Genomic DNA, 27,699 nt, shown 5'->3' with positions numbered 1-27,699 from the left:
TCGGCAGGTCAACGCAGGGGTCCATCTGGGAGTCTGGCCGTGACCGCGGGGCTCGGTTCTGCCCTGAGGAGCGCTAGGAGCGGGTGTTCAGCGGGCCAATACAGAGCGAGCTGGTTGGGGCCAGCCAGTGTCCAGGAAAGCCTCTGTCCCTAGGGAGAGGCGGTAAGATGCACTCGCACACTTTCTCCCGTAGCCCCAAGCTCCACATTTGGGAGGTGCTCTTGGAGTCTGGTGAAAACTTAGTGCATAACATCAAATCATAGAATCCTAAGGCTGGAGGGGAGCTTAGGAGGTCAGCGGGTCCAGCCCCCTGCTTCAAGCAAGATCAACCCCAACTAAAAAACAAAAAAGCAGTGCAGTAGCACTTTAAAGACTAACAGAATAATTTACCCCAACTAAGTCATCCTAGCCAGGACCTTGTCAAGCCCGGCCTTAAAAACCTCCAGGGATGGAGAGTCCATCACCTCACTAGGTAAAGCATTCCAGTGCTTCACCACCCTCCTGCTGGAATAGTTTTTCCCTAATATCCAACCTACACCTCCCCCTCTGTAACTTCAGACCATTGCTCCTTGTTCTGCCATCCCTCACTACCAGCTCATTATAGAAGCTCTTTTACCTACTTTGCTTTATCCAATTTTTGACTACCCCCCCCACCTTCTGCCCCCTGCTCTCTGATTTGCTCACCTTCATAATATTTTTCTGATTTGTCAACCTTGATAACTATTTTTAGCTCTCTGTGCCTTAAATATTAAGTCTGTTGATCTGAAGAAGTGGGTCTGTCTTTAGCGTTACAATTTTCAAGATTTTCAATTTTAGATAAAAATTATTTTTTCTAGAGGTAATAAAAAAGCACATGCATGCCCACACATGCATATTCCCAGATCAAATACAAAATACAGTAAGGTTGACCAAAAGAAAAAAAAAAACAGGCATTAGGTTTTTGGAAAAAATCTATTTGAGTTCACCAAACCAGGGCTGAGAGTGTTGACAAAGCAGTGGTGTCATGGGGAAGAACAGAAAGTTTTAATCATGTTGGAACCATCCTTCCCTGTTTGCTTAAGATGAGTACTTTTACATTAGGCAATAAAACAGGTTATTTCAACTGCAATTCTCTATTTATTGTTCTCAAATTACAGCAGGAGGAGTGACATTTAAAACAAAAGGAAGAGGTCATTTATAGATACAGGAACGTGAATTTTGCCGTATCATCCCCAAACCTCTCTCAACTAAAATCTCCAGCTGAAGAAACATGCCAAATTAAGTGCTTCTGAAACTCATTTCACCACATCGTGTCATCCTCCAGGGATGAGACCACATCCAGACTTCCATTTATTTTTGTACAAGTTTATGTTGCGAGTATCTCCATGTGATAAGTTTATTCTGATTCGCACCCAATGCTAAAGTTTTGAAAATCTAACAAGAGTCTAAACAAAACGATCAGACCAGTGGAATTGCACTGATGTAAGAGGAGAATTGGGCTCACAAATACTTAAGATTTTACTATTTCCTAACAGAATATACTCATGCTTCCTTTTTAAAAAAAGAAGTGTTTGTAATCAAAACAAGTATTGTGCTGATACTTCCAGTTCATTTTGCTTTAATTATTTACATATGCACTCAAACCAATCTGAACAACTCAATTATGAAAAACAAAAACTCATTTTAGGGTAAAGGAATTCTCTGCATTGAAACATGAGAAGAAAGGCATCTTTTTCCTTTTATAAGCAAACGTAGTTTGTAGTTTCACATTTAAATAACAAGTTCCAAAACAAATACTTTATACAGAACCCTTTTCATCCACAGAACTCAAAAAACCCACACATTTCTTGATCAACTGACTACATATCATATGATTGCACATTAAGCTGCTTTCATGTCAATTTCAAAACTGACAATTTTCTGAGGTGCTAAAAGTCTAAACTTTCATACTTAAAATCTGTGTGTTCCAACAGAATTTTATGCAGTGGTAATGGCACCTTTCATCTTCCAAATACTTCACCAAATATGTCCTTTCTACAGATAGCTTCTTTTCCTCAGATTCCTCAAAGTTCAGAGGGTAGCAATGTCAATTTGCTTAGGTTAGAAAGATAAGTTAAAAACTTACTGGATCAAAGCATAATTAAACTTTAGAGTGAAATCTCAGACCCACTGTAATGAATTAGAAGACGGATCAGGATTTCACCCTTTCTGTGTAAATCCTTATAGAGCAAACATTATTAAATAAAACCAGTCAAGAAAAATAACTATATGTAAAAAGCATTTCAATATGAAAATTGAAAAATAGCGTAGTTTATTCTCTAGTCTTTTCTAGAATGCATGAAATTAGTCAGAACGTATCTCTGTAGAAACCTGACCAAATTTAAGAAAAAACAGTCTCTCTTCTTTAATATGATTACCAAAAACAAGTAAAATCTTCAGAGTCTAGAAAGTTACTCCAAAAGTCTCTTGAAAGATTGAAAATTGCACATTGCTTTTTATCGGTTTAATTTCTGATTTTCAGTCAGAGGTGCCATTGTACATATGTTACTGGGGGGGATCCGACACTGCTTGCTGGGCTCAGAATATTGGATTCATAAGAATTTGGAGTAATTCCAGCCATGCCATCATTTTGAGGTGTTTCTCCTGTCAGAAAGTCATCATCTTCATCTTCAGTTGTACACTACACAGAGAAAAAGTTTTAATAAAAAGAGAGACATTATAATACCTTAAATTGAGATTAAAGCCTTTGGTTTTAATTTAAATCAGGAGAAGTTCTCTGAACACCACAGGTGATTTACTGGAGTGTATTATTTCGCCCAGTAAAATAAAAGAGTTCTCATGAGGCACCCAGTCTCTGCTTCATAACAAGGCTAATAGATTTCATGCTACAGAGGAACATATATATCTGACTAACAAGTACATATGTCTAAACAAGTGAAGAAAAGTCCTGGAAATCTGGGCATTTCTGGTATTCATTTGGTAAACATGTTTTATCTTACCCTCTGGCAAAAAATTCTGAAAACCAGAAATGTGTTTTGAAATAAACTCTGAAATAATACAAAAGGTTGCAGTAATACAGTCTGCCAATTAAACAGGTGAAGCAAAACTAATTTGGACAACTGCCACAATACATCTATGCACCAAATAGTATTTTATTATTCATATTGCACTAACAATGTGCTATGTCTGTACAATATACAAAGATACAGCCACTACTACAAAGAGTTTTCAAGCTCAGCCAGAACTGTCTGATTGGGAAAGTCTAGAGAATTTTTTTTTTTTTTTTAAATTTGGTGCCTGTGGGCTTACAAAAGTTTTAAGAGTTTTAAGGAGTTGAATGAAGACTGGTTAAGAGATGGGAAGAGAATTCCACATGTAGATCACACAATGTACATGGCAAGCAGTAGCAGAAGGATGTGAATCAATTACATAATGTGGAGAGAGCTGTCCTAGGAATACTTTACATAAGTAGAAGCTGGAATCATTAGCAGCGCAGAAGGGAGCTTTAATAACTATAGTTTGCTGTGAGAATAGCCCCCCCCCCCCCCCCCCCAAAAAAAAAAAAGATTAAAAGTGGCATTTCCAGGAGCTTAGTGATAAAAAACAAACTAGATCTCTTATATGACACTGCTCTCTATCTGTGCTTGCATCTTAACCTGGCAGCTTGCATGTCAGTTCCTCCTTCAATCATGACAGAGATATCATCAATACTTGTGTGACAAGTACTAACAGTTAACCAGTAAGGGCTAGAGCAGCCTCTCACCCACCATGGGCAAGGGGCTGCTCCAGCCTGGAGGAGCCTGCTGAAGGCAGGGGCGCTGCAGAACAGCCCAAGCAGCCCTGATCCACAGCAGTCCTGGGAGTGTTGCAGCTGGGGCTGTCCGGACCATGCTGGAGTGCCTCTGCTCACAACACAGGCCGGAAACAGTCTCCTGCTTGCAGTGGGCACTTCAGCCTGGCTGGAGTAGGCCCTGTCCACAGCAGCCTGGGGACTGCTGCCAGCGGGGCGAGAGAAAGTCACTCCATTCTGGCCACTCCTCTCCCCAATTGAATCTGTTAACATCAAGTTTAATTAGTAAAAGCACCAGTTAATTAAACAAGATTTTACATCCCTAGTGCTATCAAAGCACAATTATGAACATACCCACAAAAGGAGAGAGCGAATAAGCTATCTGAGGGCTATGATGATACCACCTCCCCCAAGTTAGAAAATGCAATATTTATCTCTGTACACACACCTTCCTCAATTCTGCACAGCTGCTTAATAATTCAGTGATGATTTCCCAAGAAGATTAAGTATTTTGCGACCTAAACAAAATTACTCCCCAAATCAGAGTATGCTTCCCTAATGTCACTTGATGCAAAATTTAAGGTTTCTTTAACTAAAAATTAAATAATTTTTTAAAAACCCAGAAGCATCCCCTCTCCTCTCTGCCCCCCCCCCCCCCACCATTGATTTCTGACGGGAAAAAGTTACCTTTTTAAAGGGTTTCTTAAGCTCTTGAAGATCTTCAGTACTCAGTTCTTCCCAAATCTGATAAATAGGATCAATGGTCTTCTTTGATCTGGTAATAAATTGCAGTACAGTACAAATAGCTGAATAAAAGTGCACACAAGCAGTTATAAACCAGGGATTTTGTTTTAATGTTGCACTATGTAATTCTTTACATTTCTCTAGAGGCTTGAAGAGGGTCTTATACACTTTACAGACTAATCCTGACACTTCCTGTGGTATGTAAATTATCTCCATTTCAAAGACAGGCAAGATGGAGCATGGAGAAACTACAATATAAATATTTGCCTGAAGAGACTAACAGTGGTAGAATCAGGAACAGAACAGAGATTTTCCAATTATGTATTTTAATGTGTAGACCGTACTCCCTCAGCCAACTATAGTTTTCTTCTATCCTGTAATCCTATTCACTGGATTTAGTGGACTTTGGGACTCACAACAGCCCCTTTTAGGAGAAGAGACAGATTTTTCTTTCTATTTAAGGGGGTCATCTTTTGTATGTTAAAGAATACAAGCACACACATATTCAAGGATCGAAGAATATAAGCATTCCAGATTAATGAACTTCAGGAACAGTCCATCTAAGCCACAAGAGGGGGGGAAAAAAGAAAAACAGATGCCCTTTCACAAGTGGGACCAATCCCAGAGATGCAAGAAACTACCATTCAGACCTCAGTACGTTTTGTTATGCTACTACTATGAATGGGACTCTTTAAAAAGCAGGGTAGATAAAAGAAATTTTGCCTGAAGTAAACTTTCATCCAATGCAGTATGAGAAGGGCCCTTTTCCCTTCTCCACACTCAAAACCTATAGTGTACACAAACTAATTCTTCAGCTTCTGACAGTCTTGATCCTACAAAAACAACTTATGTAGAATGAAAATGTTTTTACTTACACTGGAAAAATACATTTCGAAAAGCACAAGAGTCACTATAAATATGTGCTTTTAATTTATTTTATAAAAGGCAGAAATGAGTTAACTGCATTTGAAATCTGTACCTTTTGAGAATGTAAGGATCAAAGGGGAAAAAACTATCCAGTGGGTTAGTGCACATCTGTACAGAGTCACCCCCACTGCTGCTTCTGATGACTGGTAAAAATTGCCTGTTGTTCCTTTCAATGATGGTGTAGCAGAACACCAACTGATATTTCCTTAAACAAACAAAAACACAGGTAAGCCTAAGGATCTCTAACCACAGAGAAAGTAAATACTTTCAGAAGATACTGATATAGGATGAAATCTATTCCATAAATATCCAAATTCTAGCACAAACATCAATTTTATGACTAACAGCAGGAATTAGCAATACAATCAGAATAAAGAGTGCTTATAAATGAAATCTATTTAACCCATCTATCTACTCTCAACCAAATTGTGTAAGTAGTATAACAATCTGCATTATCACAAAGTAATGAAACAGCTCTGTTTAACTGCTGGGTTTCATTGTATTTGAATTAGCTATAAACCAGTCCTGCTCAGTATACAGGTAATATTCTGACACAAAAGGGGCTATTGTATATTTCACTATAACTTACAGTCACTATACAAACATACAAGTTCACAAAAAATGTTAATATTTGAAATAATGTGGCTATGTACAGTATTTCACATCTGTCAGACCCGAGACTGGGAGGTTGGCAGATGTTTGAATATTCTGGATAACAGAGAGGTATACCTAGCAACGCATAACACTAAAGAAAAACAAGATTAGATATTAAGAAACAAACAAAAAAATGCATGCAGAGAACTTTATTTGCCAAACAATAGTATTGTACATTGTAAACTTATACTGTATTTGCTGTACTTATTTGTATTTCATTTCAATATACTGTACTTATGGAAACGTAACTAAAATCTACTTATGGCTAAAATGCTGTTTATTTGAGAGTACCTGGTGATAGAATGCCAGTTATTACAGAACTAAAAAGCAGTCATGTAGCATCTTAAAGACAAATAATTTATTAGGTGGTGAGCTTTTGTGGGGCAGACCGCTCCTTCAGATCTGGACATTGTGATGTACTGGAAATAGTGCTGAAATTGAATTGTCATGACAATTTTAACACAGAAAGGGAAGTGGGGGGTGAAAAAACAAACACTTGCAGGAAGTTTCCCTTCTGTCCTATGTACCTGATTTGTCAGTTTTCATTTCAATTTTTTTTGTTGGTATCTGTCGGTTATATAATTGTCATTCCATTATTTTGTTAGTATCTGAAGTGCTACATGACCGCTTTTTCTTTTGTAAAGCTACAGACTAACATGGTTACCTCTCGGTTAAGATAGAGCTTACTGTATCACGATTGATATGGTCCATATAAAATGTAAAACAAGTTACCTGGTAATGGCTGCAAACAAGTTTACAATGGAAGGTAAGCAAATCTTCAGAGGATTTAGCTGACACATGACTATGCGTTCAAAATTTAAGTTCTGTAGGTATGCCAATCCTTCAAAATAAGAAAGGTGTACAAATAAATACTTAAGGGTTTATTAAGTGCTCTTCCATGTTCAGAGCACTGTACAGATCCACTTAATCTCACAATCCCCAGGAAGATAGTTGACAATCATCGCACTTTACAGATAGGGAAACAGAATCATACGTATATATATAGCTCATAGAGCTGGAAGAGACCTCAAGAGGTCAGTGAGTCCAGTCCCCTGCCCTCTCAGCAGAACTAAGCACACTCCCCGACAGATTTTTTTTTAAAATCTATTTGCCCCAGACCCCTAAATGGTCTCCTCGAAGACTGAACTCACAACCCTGGGTTTACAAGGCCAAACGGTCAAACCACTGAGCTATCCCCAATTGTCCTTAGGACCACTCAAAGTCATCAGCAGAGCTCATATTAGAACTCTTCCAACCCTGTGCCACTTTCTCATTTCCTGAGAGCGATAAAGGGCAAGGTCACGTTTGACCTTTGAAAGCAAGTGCAAGAATTCACTTACAAAAACTGTATACTAGATTATAAGCATTAGATGATCAACCTGCAAGTTTTCTGATGGTGGCACAAAAACTGTGTTTGGAAATTCTAGAGTGACTTTTCACAACTACACTCATCCCTTGCTATATGAGCACAACTGGTTCCCAAATTTCTGCTCGTGGGTGAAAACTCATAAGAGCATCACTGAATTCCCATTAAAATACATGCAAAAGTCTCAGATTTGTTCTAAGTGCCTGTAATTTGACATAAACCAGTTAAGTTTAGGTACTTTTCTGATGTATTTAAATAGCTTGGCACCAGAAATAGGATGTAGTGTATGTATGGAAACACAAATAGCATGTGTAATATAACAAGATTCCATATTTAATATGCTGTTACTGGCACAGTAGATGCTTAATTCATAAATAAGATTCTCCAATATGGCAGAATTATATTCAGTAAGGACCATGGAGCTTTATGGTCATTTTACATTACAATCAGTCAGTCAATCAAAAAAATCAATTAAAAATGCCACCTAACTTACATAGCACCATTCATGAGTAGAGCTCCAAGTGCTGTACCAACCCCACATTTAAGTTACAACAGCAGCAGCAGGTTGCTCTAATTTATATTCCACTGCTTACAGACTTACATGGCCATGGATACTCCAGTCATCATCTGTGCATCAGTAACGGAGGGGTGGGATAGTCCTACCATGCCAGCTCTGCACCAGAAGGGGAACCTTCTAACAAATTATATTGAACTGCAATAGTAAAACAATTCAAAGCAACTACTAGTGAGCCATGAGTCTGGCCAAATGACTACCTGCAGTGATTTTTACAGGCTAAAAGCAAGTTACCCAGCTCTATATTCCTATACAAAGTATAAAGCACTTTGTTTAAAATATAGTAACTTAACCTTCCCATAATTTAGTTGACCATTAGGAAATTAATATTTTGAGAGCTTGCACATGAATTCTACTTTAATTTTATAATACTGACACTTAATGTACTCACCTTTCTTTAGGTTTCCATCCAAAAGTTGCTTGTGGCGAAAAATTAAAGCATAAAACACAGACTGGCACGTGGAATAAAATGGTCCATGAAGAGCAACATCACAGTAAGCTTTCGTCCCTGCATCCTGGTTGTCAATGTATTTATGCAGCCAGTTAACCAACAGATCCATGCATGCTTTTACTGTACTATAATGGAGAAACATGGTCTGTAAGAACACCATTTAAATTTGCATATGAAATATTTTAAATTTAAGGAGTTCAGTGTGTACTGTACATGCAAATAAGCATAGAAGTCATTTTGTAAAAAAGGTAGATTACACAGTTAGCCTTGTCCTCTGTGCCAGCAGTTACTGAACTGGCTGGAATGCCACTGAGAACCCTAAGCATCAGGAAGATTAAAATATTGGGAGGAATCCATACAAGGATCACTTACAAATTGGCCAACTAAATAAAAAGTTTGTAAATCTTGTCTGAGCTGCGAAGCACAAACAACAAGAGAAACCTGGTTCCAATGTCAAATTGGGTTCAATATTAAGTCATTAAGCCCACTGCATTTAATAATAACAGCATTCCTGAAGACAAGACCCCATACTAGATAACATTCAGTTTAGGGGCTGGACCTCAGACACATTGAGCACCTGCAATTCCAACAGCCAATGAGCACCGTAGGTTTTCAGTACCTCTGATAAATCTGGTGTTTGATTACCTCACCGTCATCCACCAGGCATTAACTCACTTCCCATAAATAGAAAACTTTTTGAAAAACTTAAAAGGGGAACTAGATGGACATTTTAAATCAATACTTCTGGGTCATTTACAGAGTTATGGGAAGACACCTGGCACATTATCTTTCCATACTTCAATGCATGCCATAAGTCCTTCACTTTTACCATATATAAAGTATAAGATACTTAAAATGAGCTAGCAACATTACTTACACAATTGGAATAAATTTAGCCCTCGCCAAGAAGCTGCCAATATAACTTGCAGCAGTCTGTCTGATCAATGCAGGATTATTTGGATTTTGCAGTTTTTTCCAAAGATGGTCTAAGAATGCTTCTGCAAATCCCTGCAAAGCAAGACAAATAAACATTTAAACTCTTAACCCCAGTGCTAAAGCCATCTGTAAACAGACAGTCCTGCTACTAGTGCTTGTAACTACAGAAATATGCAAGAGAATACAAAAAATATATTCCTACAAATGCTAAAAGGGCTGTCGTGAAAATTTGCATAATTTTGTTTTTTTAACACTATGCTGACAAAGTCTGAACTCTTGTTATGTGCATGAAATAACATTCTGGAGCATACTGCATAAGAAATAGATGGGGAGATAGAGTGGAACAGACTAAACATAACTCAAATCCTGCTCAAAATGGGAGGCTAAATATATCTATCTTGATGACATTTTTAGACACATAAACGAAGCTGTATTGCATTGTACCTCAGGTTCAAAGTTCTAGCTGGTTCTTGTAACAGCGAATACATTTCCTGCTTCAGTTTAAATGGGTCTGAATTCCAGCCATTTTTGGTTTAAGACAAAATATTGAATAACCAACTTATAGTGGAGAATTTGTAGGAAGGGGAGGGAGAGAGGGATGAAAAAAGAACAGGGATAAAAATGTGCCTTTTCAGCTAAATCTGGAGTGACTGGGATATCAGTTAATCAACTTTTTTGGCTCGGAGAACAAAATAAAAACATGCAACAGATACAACAGAAGTAGTAAACTTTAAGAAGTGCATGCTAGTACTTACCAATTTAAAGCTACAGATGTAAAACATGAAATACTGTACATGGCATGAAGCATGGGTTGGCAAAATGAGTTTGTCGAAGACAGTAACCAGATCCCGATACAAATCTTTTGTACCGTTAACATCAAGCTTCCCTATTTAAAAAAAAAAGGGGGGGGGGGGGATTTTTCGAGTCATAGTGGTACATGGATTATCACAAAGTTCCAGTGAATATTTTAAAAGATCAGCACCACACAGATTAGACTCCAAATGTTAGGTCTATAAATCTCATATTAACAATAATGCTTCCAGATATAAATTTCAATTAAATTCTTCATAGGTTTGGAGTTAAAAATTCCCCAGAGCTCTTATATATGTTAATATTGCAGTATTGTGCTAGTGCACAATAGCCAGAAAATGAAACTGAGTCATACTGTATCCCTCTTCAAGATGAGTCCAATACTAAAAGTACATCTTATTTTTAAATATTCTCTCTCGTTCAATAATTTAGAGGTTCAGTAGCATAGATGTATGGTTAAATACAGCTTTCCTCATACCAATGGCTCTTTCAGATATTTGTTCGTATACATTTTGAACAAGGAAAAGAATGCAACTACTTTTCTTTTGCATTTCACATTATTTAAATTTGATTTGAACTAGATGGTTGGTTGCAGGATATCTACCTCTGATATACAAATTAGATATAATAATCTAAAACTCTAACTATCAAAGTAATCATCAAGTAGAAGCAAGGAGGCACTGAGGTTATTTATTACAGACATTTTCTCGCACCAAGATGCCAGAGAAGCAAAGTCCAAGGTAGGACAGGAAAGAAAAAAATACATATGGCCAACTTAGTACAGTAAACTCTTCCATAGCCAGCATTCTTATCATCCAGAATTCTCAAATAACTGGCATTTTAACCATACATAAATTTTAGTTATGTTTTCCACATGTAAAGTCCAGTGAAAGTAAATACAAAACAAACAAATACAGCAAATACAGTATGGCTACATCTACGCTAGAAGCCTCTGTCTACTGAAATGTTCCGTCAAAACTTCTGTCAACAGATTGCTTTTACACATAAAAACAGATCAATCTTTTGATCCACTCTCTCAACAAAATCGCCATCCGGAGCACCTACGTGGCTTTTTTGTTAACAGTTTCGGTGTGTATTTTGTGTGTAGCTGCTCCACAAGTTTTGTAGATAAAACCCCAGTTTTGTCTACAAAACCCTCTAGTGTAGATGTAGCCAAGAAGTTTACAGTATACAATACTACTGTTGGTAAATAAAGTACTCTGCATACATTTTTGTTTGTTTCTTTACATATAATCCTGTTTTTCTTTAATGTTATGTATCACTAGGTACACCACTCTATTATCCAGGATATTTGAATATCTGGCAACTTCCCAGTCCCAGGGCTGGCGGATAGCAAAGACTTTACAGAATTGACAGAAAAATCTCAGACAGGAAAAAGAAAGGAGGGCTAACATCAACAGATTAAGGGCCAGAGTCTCTTCACTGTTCTGTTCCTTTGTGCCAGTTTGGTAGCATCTCCACATCTAAGGAACCCCCCCAGCTTCCTCAGACAACACAGCTGGCATCCATACCTCATTTCCTTTGGCTCCCAACGCAGGGGACATGTTCGGCTGGGAACAGGGTGGTAGAGTAGTCAGAACACTATAGATAGTACACTTTAGCTATTCTCAGGTGATTTACAGTCATTTGTCATAGAGTACAACTAAGGAGGCTGCTCAAAAGTTCACCGGAATTGGTATAATTTAAAAAAAGGGTTCCCAGCAGCTATAAGCCAAAACTGGCTTTTCTGTTTCATCGTTCAACTGCAACTTTCCCCAGCAGATATATGTTACAGCGTTAAAAACAATCTAGTCCATATCAGGCTGCTCTGTGAAGAATTTTACAGCTGAAAACACAGATTCTAGGAGACCTGCATTAGCAGAACACTTATTAAAAACAACAATAAGTCATGTGGCACCTTATAGGCTAACAGATATTTTGGAACATAAGCTTTCATGGGCAAAGACCTGCTTCATCATACGCATTTGACGAAGCGGGTCTCTGCCCACGAAAGCTTATGCTCCAAAGTATATGTTAGTCTATAGGGTGCCACAGGAATTCTTGTTGTTTTTGAGGATATAAACTAACTCGTCTACCCCTTATACAGAACACATTGTTATCTTTAATTATTTAAAAAAAAAAAAAAAAAAAAAAGGCTCAGATACATTATTACCATCCACATGGCAGATATCTTTCATATAAGAAAACAGGATGTTCATCAAAATATCCAAGCGTTCTGCTAGTGGGTGGGCCATGCTGTCACTCCTACTAAAAACATCTTTGTTTTCTTTTGTTTCTTCATCTTCCTCCTGTCGGACAAAATGGTAATTAAAAAGCTCTCATACATACTATACAACAAAGTGAGCCCTATAAATAAACTAAAACATATTTTCTCTGTTCAAAGTCATATTTAGCACTAGTAACAATTTTAAATGATCATCATCATCTATGTAATTAATTTTTATGCAGCTTAGTTATAAGAGCTACAAGCAAATATATATAAATATTGCAATACTGTACGGCTGATAACCTTAAGTCAATTACTTAGTACTATAATAGGCTCTAAATGTAGTTATGTATACTTTTTTGTGTAAACCACATTCTCTGTGAGAGTGAGAATAAGTTAATAATTGTCAGCTGTTCTGGAATATTTATGGTAAACTGCTGGTGGGTTTTTAACAGGAATTATGCCCACATGAATTATCAATAGAACGTCAGCCCAGTTTTAACTTTAACCGTAAAATTTCTTAGGGTTTGCTTTCAAATGCTCAGTTTTGTTTTAGCACAAATCAGCAATGGCAATTCAGTAGCTAGAATTTTTCCTTCCAGTGCCACAGCGTAGCTTTAGGGAGACTGTACTGCTGGAGGTACCAACTTTCAGTAAGTCTAAGACAAAGTAAATGCCCTAAAATCCTTAATGTTCACTCAAGTAGGGATCTACTCCTAACTCAAGCTGAGTGGAAAATAGTACAGTAAAATCTCTGTTATATGGCACTCAATTAATGAGAAAGCCCAATCAATCAACATTTCTGTTATCCCACAATACAAATCTTCATTCTACCTAATTGGGACTTGTATACTGCCCAGCACATTATGAAATGGCACATTCTGCTTTCTAATTATGTAAAAAAGTAGCAGAAGACAAGTAAGCAAAATGAAATCACAAATTTATTCAAAAAAGCAACTTCTAGGGTTGTATCATGGGGTCATCACGGATTCAGTCCCATCTCCTACATCTACTTTTACAAATGATAACTGATGTTGATAATGATGACCCTGAGGCACTCCAAGATCCTGAAGTGCCTATGAATCATCAAATTAAATTTTGTTCAGTATAGTTTTAGGACTGCGTATTTTTAGAGACTTGGGTATATGCCAAGTGTTACCAACAGTGATACAATAGTATCACTGTATAAAAAAACCTTTACCTTTAAGCACCCAAGTGCTTCAAGAAACCAACCACTCTGCAGTCCAGTGGTGAAGAGCCATTCCAAGGAAGGTGTGGGCCCTGAGACAATCCCCCCCCAACCCCCGATTTAGCCTGAAGTGAAGCACAGGTTCTTGTCCAGGAGGTAACTGAAACCGGACCAATTGGAAATAGTGACCATAGTGTAATAAAATTTAACATCCCCTCACAGTGGGAAAAAGTACCACAGCAGTCCAACACTGGGGCATTTCATTTCAGAAAGGAGAACTACAAAAAAAATTAGGAGGTTAGTTAAAGAGAAATTAAAAGGTATGGTATCAAAAGCAAAATCATTGCAAGCTGCATGGAAACTTTTCAAAGACACCATGACAGAGGCACAGCTTAAAGGTATGCTCCAAATTAGAGAAGCAAAACCAAAAACAAACCAAAAAAACCCAGTAAGAGAACCAAACAAATACAACCGTGGACTTTACAACCAAGTAAAAGAAGCGGCAAGAGATAAAAAGGCATTGCATAAAAAGTGCAAGTTAAATCCTATTAAGGAAAACAGAAAGGAGCATAAACTCTGTCCAATAAAGTGTAAAATATAAAAAGGAAAGCCAAAAAATGAGTTTGAAGAACTGCTAGCTAAAAATTCAAAAAGTAACAGCAAAATGTTTTTAAGTGCATCAGAAGCAGAAAGCCTGCTAAACGACCAGTGGGGCCACTAGATGATCAAGATGCTTAAGTAGCACTCAAAGATAAGGTCATTGCAAAGAAACTAAATAAATGATTTGCTTCAATCTTCATGGCTGAGGATTTTAGGGAGGTTCCCAAAACTTAGCCATTCTTTTTAGATGACAAATCTGAGGAACTGTCTCAGATTGTGAAAAGCTTCAAAAGGATCTCATAAAACTGTGTGACTGGGCAACAAAATGGCAAATTAATTTTAATGTTGATAAATGCAAAGCAATGCATATTGGATAAAATAATCCCAACTATACATACAAAATTACGGGGACTAATTTAGCCATAACCACTCAAGAAAAATCTTGGAGTCATTGTGGATAGGTCTCTGAAAACATCCACTCAAGGTGGTGCAGCAGTCAAAAAAGCAAACAATGTTAGGAATCATTAACAAAATAACAGAGAATAATACAGAGAATACCTCTGTATCTTATTGCTTCTATAAATCCATGGCATGCCTGCATCTTAACTACTGTGTAGAGAAGTGGTTGCCGCATCTCGAAAAGGTAGTGGAAAAAGGTTCAGAAAAGGACACAAAAATGATTAGGGCTTTGGAATGGGTGCCATATGAAGAGAATTTAAAAAGACTGGGGACTTTTCAGTTTAGAAAAAAAGATTAGTAGGGGAGAGTATGATAGAGGGCTATAAAATAATGACTGGTATGGGGAATGTGAATAAGGAATATAAATAAGGCTTTCCTTAGTATATGTTTACACTTGATTGGACAGGGTTTTTTTGTTGCCACAACGTAAGAACTAGGGATCACCAAATGAAATTAAAGGGTAGCAAATTTAAAACCAACAAAAGGAAGTTTTTCCTTACACGGTGCAAATGCAACATGTGAATTTCTTGCCAGCGGCTGTTATGAAGACCAGGACTTTATCAGGGTTCAAAAAAAGACTAGATAAATTCACTGAGCTGAGGTCCATCAATAATTATAAGCTAGGATGGGGAGGAATGGTGTCCCTAGCATCTGTTTGGAAGAGGCTGGAATTGGAAGACAGGAGAGTGATCACTCAAAGATTATCTGTCCTGTTCATTCCCTCTAGGCCATCTGGCATCGACCACTGTTTGAAGACAGGATTCTGGGCTAGATGGACCTTTGGTCTGACCCAATATGATCATTATTACGTTCTTAACCTCCTCTCTCAAGTGACAGTGTTGAGAGCTGGGAGAATGGAATAGGCTGGAGCCAGATCACTCCACTTCCCGCCCCCACTGCCAGTGAGTGTGGTGGTGGTCCAACCCCTTTTATGGGTACCAGACTCCCTGCTAGTTCCCCAGATTGCGATGCACCCTGCAGGCCCCTCCCCCCCCACGAAGGCACAAATGGCACTTGCCTCAAACAATCCAATGGAGTGGTACCTGTATACTGTTTTATACTCTATTCATTTTATTGTATTCTAATTCTATGAAAATTGGTATTGTGTTGGTAAAGAGTAACTCTCAATTAACCAGAATAATTCCATTAACTGACACCCCCATTTCCTCCAATATGCCAGACAGAGCTTTTTACTGTATCCCATTATTAAACCTATTTTTGTTCCAATTCAAAATGAAAAGCAACATTTTCAAAAAAGCCACTGGAAGGCCTGACAGGCAATCAGGTAGGGTGTCTGAAAGCTCCAACTCCAGGGGACTCTGCTTGGGAGACTCCTCCATACTCATAGACCTTGAAAATCCTAGTATCAGGACAGCTGATCTGGTAGGCTGCCATGAAACTGGGGACATGGATGCCTTGGGAGCTGGGGCTGCCAAGAAGTCAGGGTTTCCAGGCTCACAGCTCTGTCCGTCAACTAAGGAGCTGCCAGTGAGTCAGGAGCCTGGGCTACTGAAGGGCAAAACAAGCAAGCTGCCTGGTTTTCAGTGGGATTTTGTTAAAAATCAACATGGCCCCATAAAAGGTTTCTATTTCAATATAACTGCTAATTCTGACAAAAGGTTTCATATACTTGTCTCCAATAAGCTTTATTATTAACCTGTATGCTGAGATCCTGGCCAAATTCTACTTGAATCATTACTTTTACTTTATCATCTTGCAAAGACTGAAGATTTGGGTATTTCTTAGCAATTCATTTACAACCTAGTTGTAACAAAGCAAGTTTGTACCCCATTGCCCACTACAAGCAAAATTAGTATGACTCTTAACTGTTATTGGTTTAAATATAAAAACATTCATTTTTAGAGTGTTTAGACAGCCAACCATGTCAAAGAGTCCTTCCTCTGAAGTTTGTTCCATGTTATCAGGATTATTAGCAGTTTCTTCAGCATCCTCAATATCCTGTCGTGGTGCACTTACCTGGAGTAAGAAATAAGAAAAAACATCAGATTTTTTAATAGAAATCTCGGGTGGGAGAGAATGTAATCATACTATTTTCGTTAAGTCAAATCCAGATCTTGCTATTAACCTAGTTCAGTGGCTAAATATATGTTTTTAATGTAGCCTAACTATATTAAAAACATGGTTTAAATTGTCCAGGAACTACGTTTTCCCAATTTTTGTTTGGAACATCAAAAGGACTTTAGGTGCCTACGTACACACGAAAACTGACTTGCACTAACCTAATTTCATGCTTGCAAGAAGGGCCATAACAGATCAAATATCAGAACACGTGGCCAACAATTATTACTAACACTGCTTACATGTAAAAATTCTAGGGTCTATTTCTGACCCTCTCTGAATCCCTGACCAAACAGTAAGTGGAATGCTCAGGAGGGAGCAGACACTCTTCATAGGGAAAGATAAAGTAATCTACTTCTTACTAACAAGCTGACAGACTGATTTACATTGAGTGCTCCAAAATGGAGATCCACAAAGTCCTAATCATTCAAAATGCTTTGATGAATGGAAACTGTCTATATTAAAGCAACACAGACAGAGGTTCAATACAGGAAAAGCACAATATTTTAAAAGGTGGGTTCTGGGGCCCAGTTTCTAATCTCCAGCACGTTGATGTAACAGAGCATATTTCAGAAAATGTCTGGTGATATGCACTGCTCATTCAATCCTGTAATCCACACCTTGCTTTGGCATATTCAAGACTGTGCACTAGCATTTCCACACAAGGGATGCTGTGCATCATACATGCTGCCACATCTAAACCCAACTGTACAGTTTCAGGGCAGACCTGCAGCTCTTCAGACTCAGTTTTTTAACTTGGACTTTGAACCCTATTTGAGTGTAATTTCTGCTGAGGTGCAATATTAAATAGTTATGCCATTGCTGGGACTTTAGGAACAGTAAGTTTCTTAAAAGACAGTTGTTCCATACTTACATCTATCTTTAACAGCTTTTCAACAATAAGTTCCAGAATTTCAAGCCTCAGTATTGGAAGATACACAGTAATTCGTAACAAGTTATGAACATAACATTCCTGTAATACAAAATTACCATGAATATGGATTTTCCTTTGAGTTTTACATGACATTTATTTCCAGGATTTTAGAAACAAGAAGCAGAAGTACAGCTATAAAAGTGCTGAAACACAAAATCTCTCTTATTTAAAGTCTTGAAACTGATATGTATGCTGGACAACTTCTAGGTCCTTCCTGACTTCTGCTAAAAGCAGGTTTATTTATAATCCAAAAAATGTGCTTAAGCAAGAGGAAGATGGCATCAGTTACATTTGTCAATCTCTCACAACTATTATTTTCAAGTTTACCTACACAGTACTTGTCCAGAAGTGAAATCTACTGAAACTGAACTAATAAAATGAAATTGTTTTCACTGTACGTCCCACGTTATTTAGTGCATTATAACAAACAACTGATAATTGCACAAAACTACATTAGGATTTTTAGATCCATCAGACCTCTGCCACTGGAGCTAACAGTAACGGATAGCAGTTGGTGGATTGTCAGTCTTTGTGAACCAACACCAGAGAGAGCTGACACTTTGCCAGTGCGTTTCACACGTAACTGCTGACAGCAGAGGAATGATAAGATCCAATAACCTGGGTTCCATTCACAGCACTAATCCTCTCCCCCAGCTGTAGCAGGTCCAGCTGGAGCTGGGGCACACCAGTTCTCTTTCCTAGCCGTGACGGGTCCATGGGAAACATCTCTTCCCACCACAGCTGTGCAGCCACACACTTAGAGGGCTCACAGGATGGCAAAAGGCAGCATTCTGACAAAAAGATCCCCCCCAACTCCACCAACTCATAAGCTGAAACCCTGCTTCAGAGAATGGGAATACCAGAGGTTTTCAACAAAGCAGGTGTTTTTACCATTGGCAAAACAACATTTGTTCTTTTCACCTCATTCTCAGAAACAAATATTTTGGTTGAAATTTTCAAGGAAAATATAAGCAAAGATTGTTCTGAGACAGGCACCCAGAAAAAAAAAAAATTCAGTCCAAATGGCCAACTTTGGTTTTCCAAAGTTTAAAGCAACTGAAAACAAGATCTTATAATGGAAAGTAATGGAAAACCTAATAATTGACAGGATGACTGGATCCTCCTTTCAGCGGGTGCATATCAATGAAGCAGCTATAGAACAAGTACTGTTTTTGTTCTAATTGATCAACAATATTAAAATTACATTACTCAGTATGATGAGTACTAAAGTACCTGTATTAGACTGTGTAATGTATCTCTGCCAAACTATGGTATTTTGTACACATTATACATTTTAAAATGATATATAGTCTGCCTGCTCTTACCAGAGTTCTTTCTGATTTATTAATGAACGGAAAATTTTCCACAAGTATTGGCATGAGAAATTGTGGTGTTCTGTAATAAAGGAAATAAAGGAAGCTTTAACCGAAACAGAAGCAATAGTGAGAGCATGTATTGAAACTTTCTATAAGTGGAGTTTGGAACAAGCCCTTTTCAAGAAAATTTTATTTTCACACTTGTAGGATAACAAATTGTACAAGCTGTTTGCATAGGACATTAATGTTATATATTTTACGTAAAAGTGTTTTTTTTTTTTTTAAATAGAATCAAAAGTTCTCCACATTTATGTTGTGGGAGGGTGGGGGGGGGGTGTTAGAAAGCACACTCTCTCATTACTCAATTCCACAATAGCTTCTCCAATATTAACATTAAGCTGCCAAAATCCATTATTTAAGGGAGACGTTGGAGAGCAACTTCTCTGTGCAGCATGGTGTCCCTGTATACCCAGCAGATTCCCATGTGGAAACTCATGCTGAGTTTACTGCAACTAAAGTAAGCATAAATATTCCTCCCACAACAAAAGGATTTTAGTTCAAAGCTAGAGGAAACAGCAGCAGCATGGCTTTTGTGTAAGCTATGCTTAACAAGAAGTGGTGGCTCAAGAACAAAGTTTCACCTGAATGAGACACATCACATGCTATGACAGACACATCCAGCCTGACTTAATTATCTTCATTAACACTGGGCCTACAACTGACAGTACCCTGGATTCTGTAATTTCCACTCCAATCACAAAAGCTTAGGACCTAATCAGGATCCTGATTTTTACCTGAAGTAAGTAGAGATAAACCAGGATTCTGATAATCAGGATCTTACCAGATCACAGCAAAGAAAAGTCTCTACACCAAAAAGAAATAATGTTTGGAACAATTCTCATCAGTAACAACTTTGGAACTGCTCACTGGAATAGATTTACTTTGTACTGCAATTACTACACTCCAATTCTGATAAAGACTAGATTTGCTACATACAAGAAGTACTACTATACGTTACACAGTTTCTTTGTAAACTGCTAGGAGCTTGCTTGATCTAACTGTATCCAAGTTTTTATAACTAGGTGTGTCTTACACATCACAATTTCTGTATGCTGAGAGCGTAACATACACCTAGGGGCTCTTGCATTTCTCTGTGCTCCCCCACAAGCGCCTAATGTGCCACCCTCTCAATGCCCCTCCATTTCAGGGACTTCCTGCAACTCGCTCTACCCTGCCCCTAATGCCAGCCTCTCTGCCTCCCATTCCTCTCTCTACTAGAGCTCCAGAGGCTCAATGTACCCACATTCTGTTCTCCCTCGCCTCTCATGGCAGGTCTTCCATTCCCCCCACCATCCCCTCCTCCCTGCAGGACCTGGAGTCCCCTGCCCATTTCCATTCCACCCATTAGCAGGCCCTGTTTCCATATCTTCTGTACAGTTCTCACGCTAGGCCCTCACTTCCTTCATCACCACCACTTCCCAAGCCCCAACCCCTCAAGCCTGTTTTCCCCAATCCCTAAGGCCTATTCCCCACCAACACTCTCCTGGGGATCTCTGTTCTCCCTTCCCCTCCCACCAGTCCTGATTTCCTCACACTTCCCCTTTCACTTCCACACCAGACCTCTAGTCCCTGATGCTCTCCCTCCTCTCTCCTTCTACCCACAACACAATCCCACTGTTGCTCCTTCCCTCTCTGGGTCCCCAATTCTATCATCATTCCCTCACCTCCCTATAATGCTCTTTTATTTCTGTAAGAATCTAGAATACCTTATGCACAGTGTTAACATGCTGCCTCTCATATATTTAGGCAGCAGAGAGATTTCTCTGCCTGCAGCACCAGGCACTCTGGGACCAATGACATTCCTTTGATTCCTTATTTCCTATTGTTCCGATTTGCAAAAAAACCAACATGGGGTGTCTACAACAGTCCTTGACACTCAGGAATTGATTAAATACAACATTCCAATGTTACTGTGTTACATACAAGCAAACAACATAACATTGTAAGTCACAGCTTGCTTTTTATATTTTAATTCACATTCACCAGTTGGTGAAACAAAGGTTTGTATTAGCAAAAATACACAAAACTGTAGAATGAGATACTTACGAAGGAACATATTTTACTATAGTTTGCAGTGCTCTATGACATGTGTTAAAATTACCAGAAAGATCTATAAAAACAAAAAGTTAGTTGTTATAATGAATTATTTCCCTTATCAAGTTGCATGCAACAGGTACTCAAGGAGCTAGCATAAATACATTCTGCTAGCTACTTGTGCTTAATAGTTCAGTGTGGAAACTACATTTACAAGTTAGCTTTTGGAGTCTCCTAAGTTACTGTCCACGTGTGAATACCATAATCAATCGCAAATCACCACCACCAAAGCAAGGTATTATTACAATCCCAACATCACTTATCTCCCTAAAGATAGGGACTGAGTACATACTAAGAAGGTATATAGTTCATACACAATATTCTACTTTTTTTTTAAATCATTAAGGGCTGAAACTAATCAACGTATATAAAAAGATAACGGCAAACTCCTATAGGAATTATAAGGCCTTAAAAGGATCAAATAATACTTTTTAAAAGATGTGCAATGATGGGAAGAAAAAGCCCATAGAAGGCTCACCTCACTCCTATAAGAAAACCACAGCTGTCATTATACAGCCACCAGCAGAATTTATACAGAATATACATACAGTGAATATGAGTAGGACAACAAATATCTTACAAAATATTTGTTTTCTGCAGCAATTCAATCAGAAAAACATAAGAACATAGCAAAGGATTTTAAATACCCTTCAGCTGTGACAGTTATATTTTCTTACCAAAATCAAATGAAACTTAACATAAATACTTAAGTTAACTTGCTTTTTAATAATCATAGTTCTAAGCCTTTGAAATAGAAATGTATTTCCTATGCACTCATCTCAATGCCCCAACTACTGAACCAGTTGCAATAGATTAAAAGGGCCAAATTATCATGAAGTTGATTTCAGTGGGAGTTGTAGCACTTCAGGGCAGGAGGTGCTAACACTTTGTACATTTTCTAAGAAATATCTCATTTTTCTACAAAGGTTTTCAATAGTACACATCAAAGTTGCAGTGAAAAAAAGTCATACAAACATTTTTGCTAAAATAATTAATAGAGCATACTTAAACCTTGCTGCATAAGTACTCACTTTCTTCATCATCATCAGAATCTGAAATATCCACATCATCTTCCCTAATGGTTACCCGAGCTGAGAGGAAAGAGGATGATTATTTTATTACATAACCATTTAAAATTTAAAGATGGTTAACCTGTACCGTGGAGACTAAGTATCATTAGAAGAAAGAGTCTGAACTACAGTCTCAAAATTATGTACATTACACCAAAGATATAACAAAATAGTGGTCATGCAGCACTTTAAAAGACTAACAAAATGATTTATTAGGTGATGACCTCTCATGGGACAGACCCACTTCTTCAAATAAAATAAAATAATTTCAGGGTCTTTTCCCATTCTGGGTGATAGGAAAATTTTTCCACATGACATCATAGTATTAGCTTCATCTTACTTGTGTTTTTTTCATTAAAAGTAGCATAACTTGTTCTCAATTTATTTTAGGAAAAAGTTTCTAATATCAATTTAAAATGTATTTGCTAAAAATCCAGGACTTTACGGTTAATGTAAGTCTTTATGGCATTTCATTTGTTCAAATAAATACACAACACTTAATAAAGTAAGTCAAGCATTCTGATCTTTATATAATGAATAAAAGATGACTAAAACACTTACGGGGTATAAAATACGATGCAATCATGCGGAGACATGATCTAAGGTACACAGTTTGTGCTGACACTAAATTACCAAGAAAACCCAAATATTCTTCCACCACATCTTGACTTCTGCTCAACCATGGAAGCTTCTGTAATATTGCAAACATGTTGTTAGAAACAATAGAGTAAACCCTGGATTTAATGGACTAATGGGGAAAGGGGTATCTGTTAATCCCCGAAGTCTGTTAAATCCAAGGGTTTACTGCCCACTCACCCCTGCTAGGTTCTCCCATCCTCCCAGCCCCACCCCGCAAAAAAAAAAAAAAAAAAAAAAAAAAAAAAAAGGTAAAAGGAAAAGAAAAATCACACCACAACATGGGAACTCACCAGACTGCAGCTGCTGGAGTTGGAACTGCCAGAGCCTGCCGCACAGCTGGAGGAGCCACCACCATCGCCAGAGTTGCCACACACTCCTGCCATGAGGGGTGGGTTGCATACGTGAGTGCTGTCTGCCTGCATTCATGACCTACCCCTGGTGAGAGGAGCACATGATGGCTCTGGCAGTGGTGGCAGTTCCTCCAGGCAGCAACCATAAGTCCCTTAATTTTTTTGCTTTTTTCTGGGGCAGGGGGCGTTGTTAGAATTTTACGGACCCCTGTGAACTTTGGGAACAACAGGGTCATCCGTTGTTCCCGAAGTCTGCTAAATTGGGGTCTGTAAAATAGAGGGTTTACTATAATGTGAAATACAAAGACACTTTGAGACTTCAGCCACTGATCTCAAGGTGTATTATGTGGATGCTGTACTTACCAACAAAATGCTTACTAGCTGCTCAAAGTCTTTGGTCAAGTATGCAACAGAAGCACGAAATTCCTGCAGCCAATTTATTATTTGGGCATCCTTAAAATAATCAGACAAGATAGATACAACAAATTCAATTATACGCCCTTAAAAGCTAATTTCAGAATCTTCAAAACCCAATCAAACATGACAATTATAAACAGAATGGCTATTTCCTCACACACGTTATGAATTTCTCGAAATCCTATTAATGAGAGTTAGATCACTGGGAGAACATATTAGCTTGAATCTACTTCTGTTTCAATAATAAATACAGTGGCACAATAAATAAACCCAATCATCTCACATTCAAATATGTGAATGGAAATTTCAACTTCAGTAAGCAATTTGAAGTTTTATCCAAACTTGCATTTGTCATTGTTGTTAAACTACCCTACATTGTAAAAAACAGAACTTAAAAGCCTGGATGCCAGCTTTTGTGTCGTCAGAATCCATTTGAAGGGATGTTATTCTGCATGGAGGTATTATCAGTCCTGCAAGCAAGCAACCATCTGCTCTCCTGCTCACATTCTTCTCTTGTCCCTGTACAATGCGTTCTACAGTGCTGAAAAGTGCAGGAGTTTGAGGGATTGGTGGAGACTATGGGCACTCAAAGCAAAGCACAGCCTCCCCACTAACCCACGGGAATCTGCTAAGGTGTGATTAGAACCTCATGGTACATTAACTCCTAAACAGAGCTCTTTCTCTGTGCTGATGAATCACCCTTTTAAGCAGCAGACAGGAAACTCCCTGGCAGCGTAGCTCCAATGGGCCTATGGAGAGCAGCTTTGGATTCTGGAGCTGGTATAGAAAGCAGTTTTTGAATGGAAATCTCTGTACTTCTGACAAATCTCAGAGGGTCCACAAATTCCAAGAGAAAACACACAGGTGCGAAACAACACCCTTTTCCCTCATGTCTCCGCCCTCCAAACTAAAAGATCAATTCAGAGGAAATTCCACACACAGATCCTTAAGCTTCCTTCCCTATGCCTCAGGTAGGTGTTTTGAGTTTTCTTGCAGGAAGAGGCAATTGGGCCTTGGAATAGCAGAGGGGCTGTGAATGAGCATTTGAAGGCAGTAGCAGATCTGAGAGGAAATTTACATCAGTGCCCCCTCATCATCAAATTTACCTCACAGTAACAGACTATGTATAATTTGTTGTTTTTGAGAGGGGAAAACACAGGAAGCCAATAATACAGCATAAGACTTACTGCTACATTCATATCACTTTGCAATACGTCTTTAAAATACTTTTGCCTTTATAAAAGAACTACAAAGCAAATACAGTCAGGCTAGATAAAATCACGGTTCTCAACATGACCCAGTAACAGTAAATCTTAACAATAAATAAACTTAATATTAAGCAAATACAATTTGTTGCACAATTACATTCAGTTACAGAGGAAAAGCCAATTATCTCAGACAAGTATTTTACCTTTATTTCTGGATCCAATAACTGGTGCTTTAACAACTCAAAGTCAGTAGTTTCACCCTGGGAAAATAAAAGCAAACTGTTTTCTGCCACATCGTCCATTTAAACAATTTGAAATAAGCCTATTCTCTGCACTTGATGATGATAGCTACAAAGACAATGGATAAACCCTAGAAATCCCAAGACACACACAGCAGCAGCATTCACAAAAATAGTTTTCTATTTCAGCTAAGGCTGTTTTGTCAGAAATAACTTGCTTTTGAACAGAGATGCATGTACAGTTACTATTTTATAAAATGTTATCCCTTTGTAACCTTAGATTAGGCTGCCTGGGCAAGGAGTCAAATTATCCTCTTATGTATATTAGGGAGTCACACACTTTTTTGCCTGCATAGGCAAAACTTGCTGCACACACCAAGGACTCCTTGTATTCCTCCTTTCCACCTCACAAACACCTTGTGTAGTAAACTACCATACCTCTTCATATTTAGGGATTTCCTGAAACTTCTCATACCCTTCCCTCATGCCAGGGGCCTGTGTCCCTTCCCATATTCCATTCCACCATATACCTCAATCTCTGTCACCCAGGGTTCTCTGCATCCCCCATTTCAACCTTCTCCTAGTCAGGGTCCCCATTCTTCCCACCCCACACTCCAGTAGCTCCTTTCCCCTTCGACCATTGTTCCCTAATTTCTCCCACCCCATCCCAGGGTTTCTGTGCCCAGTTCCCAATCTCCCCTGATACCCCTGCCCCCACTACGTCAGGGGTTCTGTCTTGCATTCCCACTTTTCCGTCCCACTAGGGGCTCTGTGAACCCTCCCCTCCAAGTCTCCCAATACAAAGGATTGTGTGCGCTCCATTCCCCCCACACCAGGAACCCCAATTATCTCCCCATGTCAGGGGCTATGTACAAGGGCCTATTCAACACTACACCATCTTTTTTCTTTTGCTTGAAAGAGGAATCATGCTTGAAAGTGTTAATGGGTACCATCAACCAGCTGCTTGATCTAGAGACAGTGTTGAGGGAAGTGCTGATTGAAGCTATGAGAGTGTTAATCAGGTGGTAAGAGCTCCATACAACCCTTCCCCGCCCCATTCAATTTTCTGATTTTCCTCAAAATCCACAGGGTTACAGACAAAACAAAAAATAGTAGAAATGTAGCACTTTAAAGACTAACAAAATGATTTATTTGGTGAAAAGTTTTCGTGGGACAGGCACACTTCATCAGATCAATCTCATTTTCAATACAGACTGACATTTATAAGTACAGAAGTCCAAAAAAAGGCATCAGGAATCTCAATACACATAAGCCGGCCACTAAACACTTCAATGGAGTGGGACATTGTGTTAAATGGCTAAGAATTTGTGTCTTACAACAAAGATACTTTAAAAACAGATTACACAGAGAAAGTGGTGAATTGGAATTCATATTCAAATTTGACACATTAACGCTTAGTATGAACAGAGGCAACAATTACCTCACACTTTATAAGGATGGCTTCCCTTCCTTTGATGCTCATAATTATCTCAGGCAAGACGTTTAACTTCCCCCACCCCTCATCCCGCTCCTGTAGTCCTACGTACTTGATTTGTCAGTTTTGATTGCAATTTTTTTGGAACTCTATATTTATAAATATCAGTCTCTATTGAAAATGAAATTGATCTGATGAAGTGGGTCCGTCTCAAGAAAGCTCATCACCTGATAGATCATTTTCTTGGTTTTTAAAGTGCTAAATTTCTGCTGTTTTGTTTTGTTGGAGTACAGACTAACACAGTTACCTGTCTGTTACTGTTCAACTTGTAGGGTTACAGATACTGAGCCCTAGAACATTCCCTTAAATTATGGAATCTACTGGATGTAATATTCACAAGCTATCATATTACAGGAAGGCAGATGGTGTTGAGTTCAATGCAAGGCCTTCATGAGTTTGCCCAAATACCATAAAGATGAGGAAAAGCTGGAAGAAACCTCCTGAAATCAAGAGGCTGGCACCACAGAGAACTTGACGTCACACATTTAAGATGTATACATCGACACAAAAACCTAAATAGTCTGAAAACGCTCATTCTCCGCACAGCGTTTCTTATGGAAAACAAGATTAGTCACCTTCTGGTATTTCTGCAAGACATCTGTCAACGTCCCACCAAACCTGACAGCTTTTCGTCGTGGTGAACTCATGAATTCATCTCCTCCCAACATGGTGAGAGGCTGCACAGTAAGACAAAGGTTAAAACAACCTGAGGACACACCCCGCCCGCCAGGCATTCCCACCGCCTTCGCAGGACGCGAGCGAGAACAGCCGAAGGGCCCCTCAGGACACAGCACATCTCCCAGACGCTTCTACGGCGCGAAGCTATTAACCCGCCCAACTGCCCAGACGGAGCCCAAGCGGAGCAGCGAGAGGCACAGTGGAAGAAACGCCTCCTTCCAGCCCTCCTCGCCCCGCGGCTCCTCACCTTCCCGTAGCTGGGACCTGCGAGAGCAACTCGACGCGCTCCCCGCCGGGGGGGGCGGGGGGGGGGGGCGGAGGAGGGTCTCAATTAGCCCTTCAGCCGGTACCGCGAGCCGCGCTCTCCTCGCTCTGCCGGGCCAGCCACCCCCATGCTACCAGAAGACAGGGAGG

At 38.8% G+C, this 27,699-nt stretch overlaps 1 protein-coding gene across 2 annotated transcripts; it reads right to left on the bottom strand.

Moving 5' to 3' along the window:
• Window positions 1-971: 971 nt before the first annotated feature.
• Window positions 972-27,699, bottom strand: RRN3 (RRN3 homolog, RNA polymerase I transcription factor). Of its 2 annotated transcripts, XM_075010628.1 has the most exons (18): window positions 27,533-27,699; window positions 27,183-27,284; window positions 25,077-25,133; window positions 23,612-23,701; window positions 22,821-22,950; window positions 22,221-22,280; window positions 21,142-21,205; window positions 19,045-19,114; window positions 17,660-17,758; window positions 16,588-16,683; window positions 12,405-12,540; window positions 10,177-10,307; window positions 9,363-9,493; window positions 8,426-8,610; window positions 6,827-6,935; window positions 5,493-5,645; window positions 4,457-4,544; window positions 972-2,659 (listed from the first exon to the last, which is right to left on the bottom strand). In XM_075010628.1, exons 2-18 carry the CDS (start codon window positions 27,273-27,275, stop codon window positions 2,501-2,503), a joined length of 1,851 nt encoding a protein of 616 aa, XP_074866729.1. In that variant the 5' UTR covers window positions 27,276-27,284; window positions 27,533-27,699; the 3' UTR covers window positions 972-2,500. The 2 variants fall into 2 exon arrangements, with proteins under 2 accessions (XP_074866729.1, XP_074866730.1); XM_075010629.1 differs by lacking the exons at window positions 23,612-23,701; window positions 25,077-25,133; window positions 27,183-27,284; window positions 27,533-27,699 and adding an exon at window positions 23,189-23,310.

This window comes from Carettochelys insculpta, chromosome 16 (genome assembly GCF_033958435.1).
Source record: "Carettochelys insculpta isolate YL-2023 chromosome 16, ASM3395843v1, whole genome shotgun sequence".
Lineage (NCBI taxonomy): Eukaryota > Metazoa > Chordata > Testudines > Carettochelyidae > Carettochelys > Carettochelys insculpta.
Note: the sequence above shows the minus strand (reverse complement) of the source record. Positions and strands in the feature narration are given on the sequence as shown.

Bases quoted from the DNA above. Each gene is read 5' to 3' on its own strand.
- RRN3 (XM_075010628.1), bottom strand. From the start codon at position 27,275: ATGTTGGGAGGAGATGAATTCATGAGTTCACCACGACGAAAAGCTGTC. The intron at 25,134-27,182 runs GTGACTAATCTT...TTATTTTCCCAG, and splicing joins TCTTGCAGAAATACCAGAAG to GGTGAAACTACTGACTTTGA. The intron at 5,646-6,826 runs GTAACTTGTTTT...TGTTTGTTTAAG, and splicing joins TTGTTTGCAGCCATTACCAG to GAAATATCAGTTGGTGTTCT.